The following is a 14,438-nucleotide window of genomic DNA, read 5'->3' on the forward strand; positions in this document are numbered from 1 at the left end:
AATCAGGAACCCAAATGCTTCAGAGCAGGTGCCTTGACTCCTCAGCAGGCTGTCAAGCTCTGGGAGCAGCCACATGCCTCTGCAGAAGAAACAAGGATAGAAATCTATATCCTTTCCCCTCACTGCTGACAAATTCTGCCCTGCATTGCAGAGGTGATTCAATTATTTCAATGAACCCAATCAGAAATAATTAACGAAGACTTTCTAATGCATATCGGAAAGACCATCCACTAAAACATGGAGCTTTTCTTTCTTTTGCTGTATTGCTCCACTCAGCAGCTTACAGCTAATAAGTTACAAAGCCTTGGTTTACTTGATTCCAACTGCTAATCCCTTTTGGTAGGGCAGAGGTGGATACAATTAATGTCAGAAGATTATGAAGGCACTGATGGTGCTTTGAAATGGAAACTGTAAGAAGAGCCACAAGCTGTGGTTACCCACATTACAACACTTCAATCACTCCTTGGCTGGTGTTTGTTAATTTTGCCACGGAGCAGGATTTGCCAAGCAGCCCCCGTGTCCTTTGTGCCCTCTGGTAGCTGCTGGATCATCAAAGTTCACCGTGGGCAAGTGAGGGACAGGGCACAGCCCCTCTCATCTTCTGTGTGTTTGCCCTCCAGGGACACACTGCCTGCAGCCACACTCGTGGGTCAGCAACCAAGGCAATTAAACCCATCAGCTAAACAGCCTCTAATTGCAACAATTTCCATGGAAGTGTCTGTGGCTGCTTTTCCTGCTGCAGGTGCAGAGGGCTGAGGGTTCAGCCCACAGTGCCTGAGTTGATGCCATGCTGGAGACTCCATAGGGAAGAGTTCACTGCTTGCTCTATTTGCTGTTTTCTGCTTCTCAGCCACAGCTGTCAATGAACAGATTTGATAGCACAAGGTTGTTGCTTTTTTTTTTTTTTCCCTGTCAGGGAAAAGAAGATTTTATGAAGGCCTGAAGACCTAAGTAAAAGGTCAATTGGCATAATCAGCAATTTAAGTAATAAATCTATTATCATGCTTTCAATTTCATTAGCCAATTAATGATTCCAGCCCCTGGGTTAGAAGTGGCATTTCAGTGTGCTGGGCAGGGTGATTCCCAATGGAGCTGCAGAATCACAGGATGGTTTGGGTTGGAAGGGACCTCAAAGCCCATCCAGTGCCACCCCTGCCATGGCAGGGACACCTTCCACTGTCCCAGGCTGCTCCAGCCCCAGTGTCCAACCTGGCCTTGGGCACTGCCAGGGATCCAGGGGCAGCCCCAGCTGCTCTGGGCACCTGTGCCAGGGCCTGCCCACCCTCACAGGGAAGATTTTTTTCTTAATATCCAATCTAAACCAGCTCTCTGTCAGTTTGAAGCAATTCCCCCTTGTCCTGTCACTCCAGGGCCTTGTAAATAATCTCTCTCCATCTTTCTTGTAAGCTCCCTTCAGGTCCTGGAACAGTACAATTTTAATTTCCTTTATGGCAAAGATAATTTATAACACAAAACCTCAAAAGGACACAGTGGTTCCTTTGCTCTCCAGGCATCAGTCACATCCCCCTTTAAATTAGAAATGGGTGTAATGGAACAGGGAGAATAAACATCTAATATGGAAATGGACTTTTGTTGGGGTGTTTATGTACTTGCACATTTCTTTGCTTGACATTAATAGAAAGCAGCAAGGAGCATATTCTGGCAATAGTCTTGGTCACCAGCTAGAACACTGCAGCAGTGAGGGAGGAAGGAGAACATGGACACAGAGGGAAGGACACATTTCAGCAGCAGCAAGAGCAGTCTCTCTGCTTTTGGAAACTGGTTTTTTTTGTGGTTTTTTTTTTTTGTTTTGTTTTTTTTTTTTTTTTTTTTTTGTTTTGTTTTTTTTGGGTTTTTTTTTTGGGTTAGGGTTGGGTTTGAAAGTATTTGAGACACTATTTTGTGTTCAGATTTAGATGTTTATTATTTCTTATTTATATTCCAGTTTTATAAGCTGTGAGTTTTACAGTATTTTACTAACAAGTTATAAAATGGCCCCATATCTATCTTTCTAAGGTTTTTTAAGGAAAAAATATTTAATTAAGTAATAACACTTAAATTATTTTTATTTTTAATTTAATAACTAATTACTTTTGTTTTGTAATGTGGATTTTTGGGTCTATTGATAAAATACTACTTAAACTTATGAAGAAGAAGGTAAAGAAGAAGGATTAGCTACCACCCTAAAACTTCTATTTTAGTTTTATATATATTATTATATTTTAAAATTTAAACTCAAAGGTTTTTGCTACATGATATTACACACTTTTGTTGAAACTACACACTTTTGTTGAAACTACACACTTATAATCTTAGTCCTATCATTCAATTTTGGAAGTTTTTTCTATGGTTTTAGGTTAAATGTAGTGTTTTTCTTTTTAAATGCAGAAAGTCTAAAATTCTCAGTATCTAGGGTTCCAACAGTAAACCAAAGCTCATGCATTTGAAGTTGTTTTCTTGAAAGACACTACTTGGAAGCAAACTGAGCCCAGATCTGCTAACAGCTCTCCTGAGAGCCCAATCCCCCAGTTTTACACTCACCATGAGCCTTTTCCCACTGAACACCACATATTGCACAGGTCAGTGACTGTACTTATCACTGCTTTTTCATCCTGGATTTAAATGTGGTCTAAGCAGATAAGAAGCAAACTGTTTATAGATGCAGCACTGAGAGTATAATTAACCACCCTGCTTAATGAGGTATTAGTGAGGATACAGTGGCCATTCACCTCCTTCTCAGTCTTTGTCCTGATCAGTGCTCATCAAACTGAGCTCTCCAGAACAAACAACAGGAAATCCCATTAGGAAGTAAAGCTTCAGATATTATTAAAGATCCTCTGTCACCCATACTGGCTAGAACAGGACTGGCAGAGCTTTCCAGAACAGTGTCCAGAAATTTATAAATTTATATTTTTTTCCAGTGTTCAGAAATTTATATCAAGTGTTTGAACTATGTTTACCTCCTGCACCAGGCTGACAGGTCCAGCATGCCCTCAGACCCTGGATTTGAAGGTTTTCTGCCTCCCAAAAATTTGGGCATACTTCATAGAAACTCCAAAGTTCTCAGCCAAGGAACAGCTCCTGACCAGATGGCAGCAGGAGCCCTGTGAGTGTGTGTTAGGGCTACTGAAATCTCCTGCTGGAGGTTGGAACTACACTGAGTTCACACAAAAGCCCTCTTTACTCATCTGAAATTTGTATAAAAATACAGTCTCATAGCTAATGCCGCCCAGCACCATAACAATGTGTTATTGACAAAATTAATGCACACACACAAACAAAAAAAGAATCCAGGTTTAGGTCAGAGTTCCTTGCACAGGGTGCCCAGAAATTTATATCAAGTGTTTGAACTGTTTCCTTGCATTCAGTATTTCTGTTCCATTGTATTGCTGTTCCATTGAAGACTTCCAGAAATCCTTTTTTGACCTAAATTATTCTTTTATTCTATGAGTTGCTTTGAATTCCATTGAATTGCTCTGTAACATGAAACAAGGTGGATCCATGCTCAGCAAAATGGCAATGTGCTCTGTAAAATAAGCCAGCAGGTTTTTGGTCCTTCCTGGGTAAGAGCTATGTTATTTAACACCTTTGCCTTCCTCAATATCAGGTGAACTCATCTGTTTACAGTTGCATAACATCATTAAAGTTTCAGCTTCTGAAACTTTAAATACAAAGAGATGATAAACTAAATATTTAAGAGAGCCTGGGATTAGATTCCTCTGACCTTCAGAAACTCCTTTGAGTAATTTATATAAATGAACCTACTTATTATTCATACAAATAAAATGCATGAAAAAAAATGTAGATCCAGGACTACTCCTGTTTTTATAGCTGAGATCAGATCTAGATTGTCCATTAGGCTCATAGCCAGTGCTCCATCACACTGCCAAGGACACTGTAGGGCCTGAACTGCTTCTAATTGAGTAAAAATTATTTTATTTCTGGTCATTTGAGAGAGCACTGACTGGACTTTTGCTCTGGCCAGATCCTGGAGTAAATGTCAGAGCTCTTTGTGCTTCAGGGCACTTGAGGGGCACAGGGACAAACCAACTACCCAAGAATGCATTAAACCTCACTGTGCTTTTTTCCTAGTCCCAGGTAACACGGTGCAGCTATTTTTAATTTCTGTGCAGCAGCAAGTGTTAAACAAGCTCCACGTGCCCTCACTTGCATTTTGAAGAGGTAGCAGCAGTAGAAAAAAGCTGTAGGAGCAGCACAGTGCCAGACATGCAGCCTGGGAGGTTGGAGTTGGGGGATCCCACAGCTTGGCCTGGTTCTCACCCTCCTCCAGTGCCATCCATAGAAGACTTTCATCTTTCAGGAGAAAGGTTTCTGTGTCAGTCCTTAGGGGTGTAGCCACAATGACCAAAAAATAGGTTTGGGATCTTTTCTTTCCCTCAACTGAGTAGAAATTTAAATGAGAGGGAGGGGGAGGGAGTGGGAGATGCTCTGGCAAGGCACAAATCAGGAGGGTCAGATATGTCCTGAAATTACCTCAGGGGAAACTTCCTTTCATGGTCTGCAGAAAGATCCCTGAAAGCCCAGACCTTCCAACCTCACCTTCTGATGGTGCCTTGGAAATACCACCATGGAAAACTCTGAATAAAGTGGCACCATGGTGGGCCAGGACAGAGAACCACTTCCCTTTTGTGAATGTGAATCTATTTTAGAGTTGTGCTGACCTTTGCAAGAACCTTCACTTAATAATACCTCAAATAAAGAGACTGGCTCAGAGAGAACACTTTCTAGCAAGGATACAAGGTGGGCAAGGGCCTCAGAAAAGTCATCAACCATTAAACTGAAATGTCACCATAAGCCCATAGGAAACAGCTAAATGAGGTGTTATTATTGGTAACACAGACATTGCAGAAGAAAGATGAAGGAAAGGGAACTAAGCATTTATTTCTGTTAAAAGTGAGGGGTCATCCTTTTCCATCAGTCAGCAGGGAGTTGCTTTTATTTCCACCTCCATTTTATAATTTTTAACATAAAAATTACAAAGACTATCATTAAAAAAGATTCAGCCAAATTAGCTGCACCCATTCATCATAGGTCTTAGATGCTGAAAATGGATCTTTTTTTTTTTGGTAGCATACTTTCTGTCTCCTTTCCTTTCCTTGCCTCACTCTCCTCTCAGCAAACCAACCATGGCTAAAAGGAGAGATTTAACTCAGTGGGACAGAACAGGCTGTGCTAAAGTGCCTGGTTTTGGGTCTCTGACTATGCCCATTGCTAAATGGGTATTTCTACAAGGCAGCCCAATGTGTCTCAGTCTGTTGTTGCACTTCACAGCTCAGAAATTAAAAAGTGCTGAGCTCACCTCTCCCTTGCTGGCTCAATTTCTGACTGTTGAGTAAATACCTTTACCTTGCTAAGTGGAAGAGATTCCACTTTGTGAATAAACTGAATGTAGAAAATAAACCTAGATAGGGCCTCTTGAAGTATCAAGCCCATTTCATGCTTCCTACCTCCAGCCAATGTTGTATGTAACATTAATTCTAACTGGCTCTGTTCAAAAACCAGGCATGCAAGGGAAAAAAGGCCCCAGAAGCTGAGGCTGAGAACTGGCAAACTTCACTTATCAGTCCATAAATATATTTTAAAGAAGGGATTTAGCAACAGTGACAACTCCTGCTGTTCACTGACCTTCTTATGTGTGTGTCCTTACACTGATAAGGGTTTTCCCTCTCCAGCAAACTGCTCTGTCCTGATCCATGCCCCATCCCTGCCCATCCTGCACAGCAGAGGCATTTTTGTGCTCTCTGAGAAAGTGAGGAATCCCAACAGGCATTTGCATGAGGGAAGAGCAGAGATGAAGTGAGTTCGTACTTGTTTCCTCTTTTGGCAGCCACGAACTATGCATCACTTGACCTGGTGACTTTAGCTTCCTTTTACTGGAATATGTTATGTGTAATTACTGTCAACACAGCAATAAAAAGGTTTCTGGATGAAGTGGAAAGAAATGGTTTGGATGTCTTAACTTGATTATTCTTTTTCCTGTAAAATGTCTGGCAAAACTTGGGACTGCTACGACACAAAGATCAGAGGTTGTTTAGGGGGTTCTGCTCTGTCTAAAAGATGAAAGACAAATAAGAGAGAAGCTCTTCTGAACCTCAGCTTTTTGGTCTTACAGAGACAATGAAAAATAATAATCCAGCAGCTCTCCCAGTCCCAGCAGCACTGCTGGGTGATGCTCGGTGGATGGAGTCTCCTTTTTAGCTCTCTGCAGCTGGGGTAGGAGAAAAGGATGAGATCCCTGAGATCCTCCCAGAGGTTGATACTGACAGGGATGTTACCTCAGCCCTTTCGAAACTGGGAGCCTTCTAAATCCATTATCTGAACAAGGATTTAGGGAAAAGGCTCCCTGAGAATTTGCCCTTAACCTCCCCAAACTCACTGAAGTAAAGTAAGGGAATGAATCTACTTAAAACTTCCTTATCTCCCCACATCACAAGTTATAATTGTGGATCTTCTAAATCACATTAATTCCTTTGCCTGTACAGAGATTGAAAATTGTTAACTGGTAATTATGATGTCTTTTTACCTTCTAATTAAGAGGGGAACTGCCACAGGTAAGAGCCAGGTAACATCTGAATGCTCCACATCTTCACATCCTCTGCAGAGCTGAGCCAGTCAAGGACTCAAGGCCCAGAACATTCTTCAGGCTTTCAAAAGTTTAGGGAGTTTGGCTTAAACTGTGAATGGTTTTCTTTACAAGTCTGTCCAAGTTAAGGACACAGCTCTGAATTAAATCCATCAAAACTCTTTGGGCAGACAGAAGAATTGACACATATATTTGGGTGATTGGTTTCTGGGCTGTATTTTTTTAGGATGGAAGATGACTCACACTGTACAGTAAGTCATGTCTTGTAACTCTCCTGAGAAAAGACTCAATTTTTCAAATTATATTTGATATCTTTGTGACAACGACAGCGATAAGATTTCGTTGGAGCCATTGACTCATTCCTCTTGCACGGGAACAAAGGTTAGGTTGTAACAAAGGCCCTCAGGCCCAGATCTTTAAAGGTATTTTGTTGATTAAGTACCCACAGCCATTAGCTTCTTAATTAAAAGGTAAGAAGGCATACTAATGGGAATTCAGCTGTGGAAGCTGCGTCTTTAGATTTTTTCTTGAGCAAATTAGCTGATAAGTCTGAGATGACCAGTCATCCATCATCCAGCATCTGAGGCTATGCTTGCTAAATCTATTGTGACCAAAGCCTATAATCACAGCATATTCTCTGTGATTAAGGCTGTGATCCAGATCCTCTTCTGTTTTCTAGGATTCAAAGGCACACATCTTTCTGAAACAAAAGCTTTCCATTTGAAATCAACATTTTTAATTTCACCTTCAACATGGACTTTATTTTTTTCAGAAAGTTTGTGTGAAATCGTTCCTTCTATTTAAAAATTCATAGTATAAAACCAGCAAGAGGCAGAGGTTTCACTTCACTGTACCAATTTCAAATGCTGGGAAACTTCAGTTTTTGCAGTCACAGTCAAAATTCAAATTTATTCTACCAAGCAGAGCAGTTCTGCTCTGATGGAATGTGGAATGCTGTTCAAGGCACAGCCATATTTTCATTTTGATCTTTTTGGATTTGATTTGAATCAGATTTTGACTGAAAAATACAGCAGCCTGAGGAGAGATCTTCCCCTGCACTCTGTGGTACCTCCTGAAAGGAGTTTGGTGCCAGGTGAGGGTCCGGCTCTGATCCCAGGTGACAAGTGACAGGATAGGAGGAAATGGCCTCAGGCTGTGCCAGGGGAGACTCAGCTTGGACAGCAGCAGGAATTTCCCCATGGAAAGGATGGTCAGACCCTGGAAGGGGCTGCCCAGGGAGGTTTGGAGTCCCCATCCCTGGAGGTGGCCAAGGAAGGCCTGGAGGTGGCACTCAGAGCTCTGGGCTGTGTGACAAGATGGGCATCAGGAACAGCTGGGATTTGATGGTCTTGGAGGTCTTTTCCAAGTGAAGGATTCTGTGATTCTGTCTCTTCTGGAGCAATTCTGTGCTTCTGATCAAACTTTGCAGACACCTTCAGTGGTGGGACTGAAAGCAAAGCAAGACTGTGCAGTTGTGTGTGGCTGCCAGTGACAAAGACTGAGCACAACATCAGCTCTCTCCTTGTACAAATACAGCACCAGAGGGGCACCTCTCCTGTGAGGAAAGGCTGAGAAAGTTGGGGCTGTTCAGCCTGAAGAAAAGACTTTAGAGTCCCTTCCAGGGGGCTCCAAGAGAGCTGGAGAGGGATTTTTCACATGTAGTGATAGGGCAAGGTGGAATGGATTCAAAAAGAGGGCAGAGATGGGTGGGGTATTGGGCAGAAATTCTCCCCTGTGAGGGTGGTGAGGTCCAGGCACAGGTTGCCCAAGAGGTTGTGGACTCCCCATCCCTGGAACTGAAAGCTCTATGGGGCTCTGAGCAACCTGATCTAGTGGAAGATTCCCTGTCCATGGCAGGGGTTTGGAACAAGATGATCTTTAATGTCCTTCAAACCCACATCATTCCAGGACTTAAACACACACTCCTCCTATTATGGATTGCACAGTCTGGCACAGAAGAGCCAACTTCAGTCCCCTTAAACAGGTGAAGCTCCTTGGAAGCCTGAGAGGCTTTCTTTTCCAACATCCAGCTCAGATTCTCTTCTCTTCTCTCTGATGAATTTTTCAGGTAAGTGGGAGTAAAAGGCAGTAAAATTGCAGTCATATGCCAGCAGACAAGATTGAACACACACTGAGTGCAGACTTGATGAATAAGAAGGTGGTATTTTAATAGTCAATTTTCAGAATATAATGGCTCTTGAAAATAGATTGCTTAGAATATTTTCTGTACTTAGAAGTGCTACTACTTAGCTGTGCACTTAAGTAAAAGCAGAACTTTGGGATGCCTTTAAATTGAGGGATTGCCATGGGTTAGAAAGGCTGACAGGGAAAGGGGCACCTCAAAACTAAAATACGGTGACATCAGACAGCATAAATGGCAGGGTATAAATAAAACAACTATGAGAGTTACCTTTATTGTAAGAACCTTTTGAAAAGCTCAGGTTGCTGCTGCATTCCCAGAACTTGGGATTTGTCCATTTAAGAGGGTTAGACCCATGATTTGGAGGCATCTGTGTGTCTGTGTTTGTGAACTGAAGAACAATTAAGTTCAGCAGGTCCACACTGAGAAGTAGAAGAGGCACAGCATTTCAGCCCAAAGTTTTTATCTGGATTGCTCTGGCTGACTACAGAAATTTTCTGCAGTGTATGAGATGCAAAGCAGGGAGGCAGGGAACAAGATTTAGAGGGAGAGAGAGAACAGCTGCATCTCTGCAGGTGAGAGGCTTTCCCTGGGAGAGGGGAGCTCTGTGCTCGCTCAGGAACCTGTCTAAGGGCAGATAATGCACCTTTTACTGTGTCTGCACACCACAAAATGTGCAAGTTGTCCTCAGAGCAGAGTCACTGATTGGAGAGCACTGTCACACCTCACCATTGTTCCCCTGGAAGAGGCACCAGGCTGGGTGCTGTGTTTCCAGAGTGCCACCTCCCAGACACAGCTCAGTGTGCCCTCCAGGGTGCCTCTCTTAAACTCTGACCTCCCCCAAAGAGATCAGAAAATAAGAATTTTGTATGTTCTCCTGCAGCATTTAGTGCAAAGAGCTTTCTCTGCTAACCTGCTTCTTGGGGCACACAGCCAGAATTATCACCAGGAGATTTTCTGCTGGCATTTGACACATTTATTTTGATGGTGAAGAGCGAGACTGACGTGATTCCCCTCGGAGTCAAAGGGACCTGAACAGATTTCCTCTCAGTGGTCTGTGTCCCTTCCCATGAGATTGGGAGTCCTTTGATCAGCAATACTCTGTTAATAATTCATGTTAGCATTGTGCCTTGGATCCATAAGCTGACAGACCAGTGGCACTCCTGTCAGAACAGGAATACTAATGCAATACACCCACAATTGCTCTTCACTGGAAAATGGTGTCACATGAAACACAGCTTCTTCAGGGGCTAAACTTCATCATCTTTATTTTGGGTCCTCTCAGGGCAGCTCCTGAAGCTGCTCATGCAATGAACTCTTACCATGTTTGTGGCCTGCTTGGACCACTCACACCAAAAACTGGGACAATTCATGTTAATTTTTAAAAATGCCACATGCTGGTGGAGGTCCTGGGAATAGTGGTATGATGAAAGAGGCAAAAATTGTGATCAGTACCTCAGATTTCCTCTTTTGTTTCCCAGAAGGGTAAATTTTCTTTTTTCCTCGTTTTCTGGCCAACACACTTGTAGAAGCCCTTATTATTTTTCACATCCCTTGCCAAATTCAGCTCCAATTCTGCTTCAGCTGTCCTGATCCCATCCCTACATATTTGGACAGCATCCATAAAATATTCCCAGGATACACACCCCTGGTTCTCCTGTCTCTGGAGCCTCCTCATCCTCAGATGAAGGAGCCCAGCCCCTCCTGCCTCTCCAGCTCCAAAGGAAAATGTGATTTTTCATCAAATTTATTTCCCTGCCTCTATTAATACCGGCCCTGAAGACAGATGTTGGCGAAGAGATGAGGCTGCTGCAAGGTAGTCCCTGGAAGTGGGAGGGCTTGTCGAGCTTCTTGGGCTCTCCAATATAATACTTTAACTTTTTTTATTGATTTGAGAAAAATTTGAGGGAGTTAAGTGCATTCCCAGAGCTAATTGAACCTATATTTCTTCACAGATACGTGAGTCAGAGCCTCTGAGCGTGTATTGCCAAATATAGCGATTGTGCTCCATCAAAAGACGGATGCAGGAGCACAACAGCACACATCCCAAAGTCTTGCTTTAATTACCCATTCAGAGAAATGATAGAAAGGGCTGTTTTCCGTGTATCTCCGGAAAAAGTGCTGTAAATTTGAACAGGAATGGCAGCAAGACTGATGAGACAGTGAGGAAAGCCAGGGGGAGCAGAGCAGAGATCCTCTGCCTGGTTTATAGAATCGCAGGACGTTTAGGGGTTAGAAAAGGATCTTAAAAATCATCTCACCCCATCCCCTGTGCCTCGGGACACCTCCCACCATTCCAGGCTGCTCTGACCTGGCTTTGAATGCTGCCAGGTTGAGGCATCCAAAACCTCCCTGGCCAACCTGTTCCAGCGCCTCACCGCCCTCACAGTAAAAAAAACCAAAACCGTTCCCCATTTCATTTATTCATCCGATCTGCCGCAACAATTCCCCATTGCCAGCTGCCTCCGGCACACCTGGAGTTCGCGTCTCTCCCCTGTGGGGATGCCCGAAGCCTCCCCAGAGCGGTGCGCGTGGTGCCGGGCACTCGGGGAAGTGCGGGGGAAAGGGTGAGGAGGAAGAGGAGGAGAAGAGGAAGAAAAGGAGGAAGAAAAGGAGGAAGAAAAGGAGGGGAAAAAAGAGGAGGATGAGGAAGGGGAGGACGCGGCGAGCGCTCCCGGCCGTGAGGGCTCTGAGGGCCGCCAGGGGGCGCCGCGCGCTCTCGGGATTGCGGGGAGCGCGGGGATTGGGTGGGGCCCGCGCGCGCGCGGCGCTGATTGGCTGGCGCGGGCCGGGCCGGGCGCGCGGCGCCGCTTCTTAACGCGCGTCGCGGGCGCGGCGGGAGCGCTGAGCGCCGGCGGGGCCGCTGCCACTGTCACAGCGTGTCACTGTCGCGACATGAGCGAGGTGAGCCGGGCTGAGCGGGAACGGGCGAGGGGGGGCAGGACAGGACGGAGGGTCAGTGTCACCTTCGCCTCGCCGCGGGGAGGGAGAGGCGCATCCCGGGATGGGAGCGCTGCGGAGGTACCGGGAGGGGGTCTCAGCATCTCCTCCGGAGCGCATCCCCGCAGGTGTGCGCGCACCTGCAGAGCACAGGGCAAGGGGGGGGTTTGCTCTTTGAAGGACCACGCACGCCGATGGAGAGTCCCAATTACAAACCCGCGATGATTTCTCACACCTACCCAGCGTTTTCCTGTGTAAAAGGGCGGGTTTGGTTAAGTTGTGGGAAAGTTGCCCGCTAGAGCTCATGGAAAAAACCGCTCTGTATTTGGTTGGGTGCTGGTGTAAACTTTGTAAGTAGCGTCCTGAGAGGGATTACAATCGAGGCGAAAAAATGTAAATAGTGCCAAACATGTAAGGATCACTTGTACCCTTGTAAATAAACAAGCTGAAATTTTGCACTTGTGGGGGTTTTGCTTGCCTCTTTTTTTTCCTTTTTTGTCGCTGCAGTGGAAAAGTTCAGACTAGAAATTTTTTAGTTAAATGTATCGTTAACCAGAATGACTCTTTAGGTTCAACTGAGAGATTCCACATTCTCCAGCTCAGCTCATTCTTTGGGAATCAGCAGAGGTACCTGTAACCCGGGACCTATTTTTGGAGGCTGTTTGTTACAAAACACCTGCTACTCCATTAACAAATGAGATTTTCCTTTTTTAGAAGCAAAATTGAGAATGACACGGGATAAGCTGTGACTGTTTGCTGTGCAGGTGTTACACTCAGCTGTGGTTTTCCAGAAGGTGTAAAGCAGAGATGAAAAGCAGGAGCAGCCTGGTCTGTGGTGCAGGGATTTGTGAGGAGCGGCTCACATTTTGGCTTTCAGGTCATGCCAGGTGGGGAGAGCAGAGGAAATCCTCATCTCTGCTGCCTGCAGGGATCAGGCACAGGGATCTCTTCATGAGAATCCTCTCTGCTGCTGTCTGTATTTCTGTCACCTGGCTGGAGTTCATGCAGTGTTGATTTGGGGTTTTGTTGCCTTTTTTTTTTTGTTCCAGCCACTGTGACTTTGCTGCCCAGGTTGGCTGAAGTGTGCTCTGAGATGCAGCAGCACTAGAATTTACTTTAAATTTATAATTTGGGGAAAATCTTATGGAGAGGACTGATGCTTGGGTGGTGCTGCTAGAACTATATGAGGTATTCTTGTCCCACCTTTGTGCTGGGTTGTATTTGCTTATAATTACTTTTCATAATTTGAATTAGACTGATTGCCTTTTGGATTTGAAGAGACACAGTGAAAATAAAGATCCTCCCTGCTACCAGCACAGGGGTTCCTCATTCCCAGTGCATTTGTTTGTGCCTGACAGAGCTGTATTCCTGGCAAACCCCCGGAGCTGGGAGACGTTTCCCTGGTGCAGAGCTGCGTCCTGTGCCTGTGACACTGAGCGCTGCACTTGGTGTCTTCTGTGCTGCTGTCATTCCCCTGACAAAATTGGGGAGTTAATCACCCTCAGCTCCAGTGAAGAAAAGCCTCCCTGCTGTTCCTTGCTGTCAGCTCTTCCCCAAAAGGCAGAGGAGAGCAACTACACCACCCCAAACCACCTCACTGCAAAAGATTGTTAAAAAATGAGGCAAAAAAAACCCTTGAGCAGAAAGGAAGCTCTTGGATAACTGTTGGGGGGGGGGGTTATTGGTGGTTTTATTTTGCAATTCTGTAATGAAAGATATTTTTATTTTTGGCTTAATCTGCTAAAAAAAAAAAAAATCCGTGGATGGGGTGATTGAAAAGAGGCTCAGTTAGAGCCTTCAGTAGTTTATCCCACATAGAACAGTGTTGGGAGGGTGGGAAGGTGGGTTGTTTTTTGCTTTCTGTTACCAATTGTGTGGATTTGAGCAGTGCTGGAAATGCAGTCACAGCTCTCTGAAATGAGCTTCCATTTCCCCGAGTTATTTACTGAGACTTTGCATGAATTCTCATTTTATGCTTCGAACAACAGTAACTTCTTTCCTGTTTATGGGCAGTGATTAGGGTGATTTTTGTGTGGTGAAGCTCTTCAACAGATTGTGCAGAGCACCTGTGGCTTCCCCTGGATCCCTGGAAGTGCTCAAGGAGAGGTTGGATGTGGCTCTGAGCAACCTGGGACAGTGGGAGGTGTCCCTGCCCATGGCAAAGGGTGAGACAAAATGATCTTTAAGGTCCCTTCTAACTCAAACCATTCTGTGATGCTGGAGAAAAAAAGCTGAAAAGGAAGCCTGTAGTACTTTTCTGTTTTCTAGCATCTAGCTTATATTTTTTCAGGAAGGATAAGGACCTTTTCTGCAGGGAGAACATTACATTCCTTTCTCTGCCGTATTTGTCTGGAAATGTGTTTAATGAGTTCCTTCAGCTGGGCAGAAGTCTGGCCCTGTAAGTAGCCAGTGGGAATGTGAGGTGTAGGAGTTGACCTAGTGGCTTTGCAAATTGTGATTTATGCTTCCTGCTGCCTGGTTTAGTGGCAGACACGTCCCTTAGCTGAATGGGAATTCTTTGGGAATATCAGTGTACATTGAAGTGCATCTTTAGCTGTGAAAGTCGGTCCTCAAATAACTGGGGAGCCTTTTCTGTAGGTCTGTGGATGTTCTCGGTTGTTTTTAATGAGCCCGGAGAGGAGAGCTGTGCTGAAAAGTATCAGCTGCTGTCAATGAGCAGCCATGAGAGGCAGCCTGGCTTCCATTAAAGATCTCCAGTCACACAGGCTGAACCAGGGGAAGAGATCTTGGTTA

General features: G+C 44.6%; 1 protein-coding gene across 1 annotated transcript in view; it reads left to right on the plus strand.

Annotated features, from left to right (window-relative positions):
- The first annotated feature begins 11,581 nt into the window (after window positions 1–11,581).
- PCP4 (Purkinje cell protein 4) overlaps window positions 11,582–14,438 on the plus strand; it is a 50,695-nt gene continuing 47,838 nt past the window's right edge. The window contains exon 1 of the mRNA XM_084226827.1: window positions 11,582–11,648. Within this exon, the coding sequence (XP_084082953.1) occupies window positions 11,640–11,648 (9 nt within the window). The 5' untranslated portion in view covers window positions 11,582–11,639. The remainder of the gene's footprint in view (window positions 11,649–14,438) is intronic.

Source organism: Fringilla coelebs (assembly GCF_963513975.1).
Source record: "Fringilla coelebs genome assembly, chromosome: 2".
Taxonomy (NCBI): domain Eukaryota; kingdom Metazoa; phylum Chordata; class Aves; order Passeriformes; family Fringillidae; genus Fringilla; species Fringilla coelebs.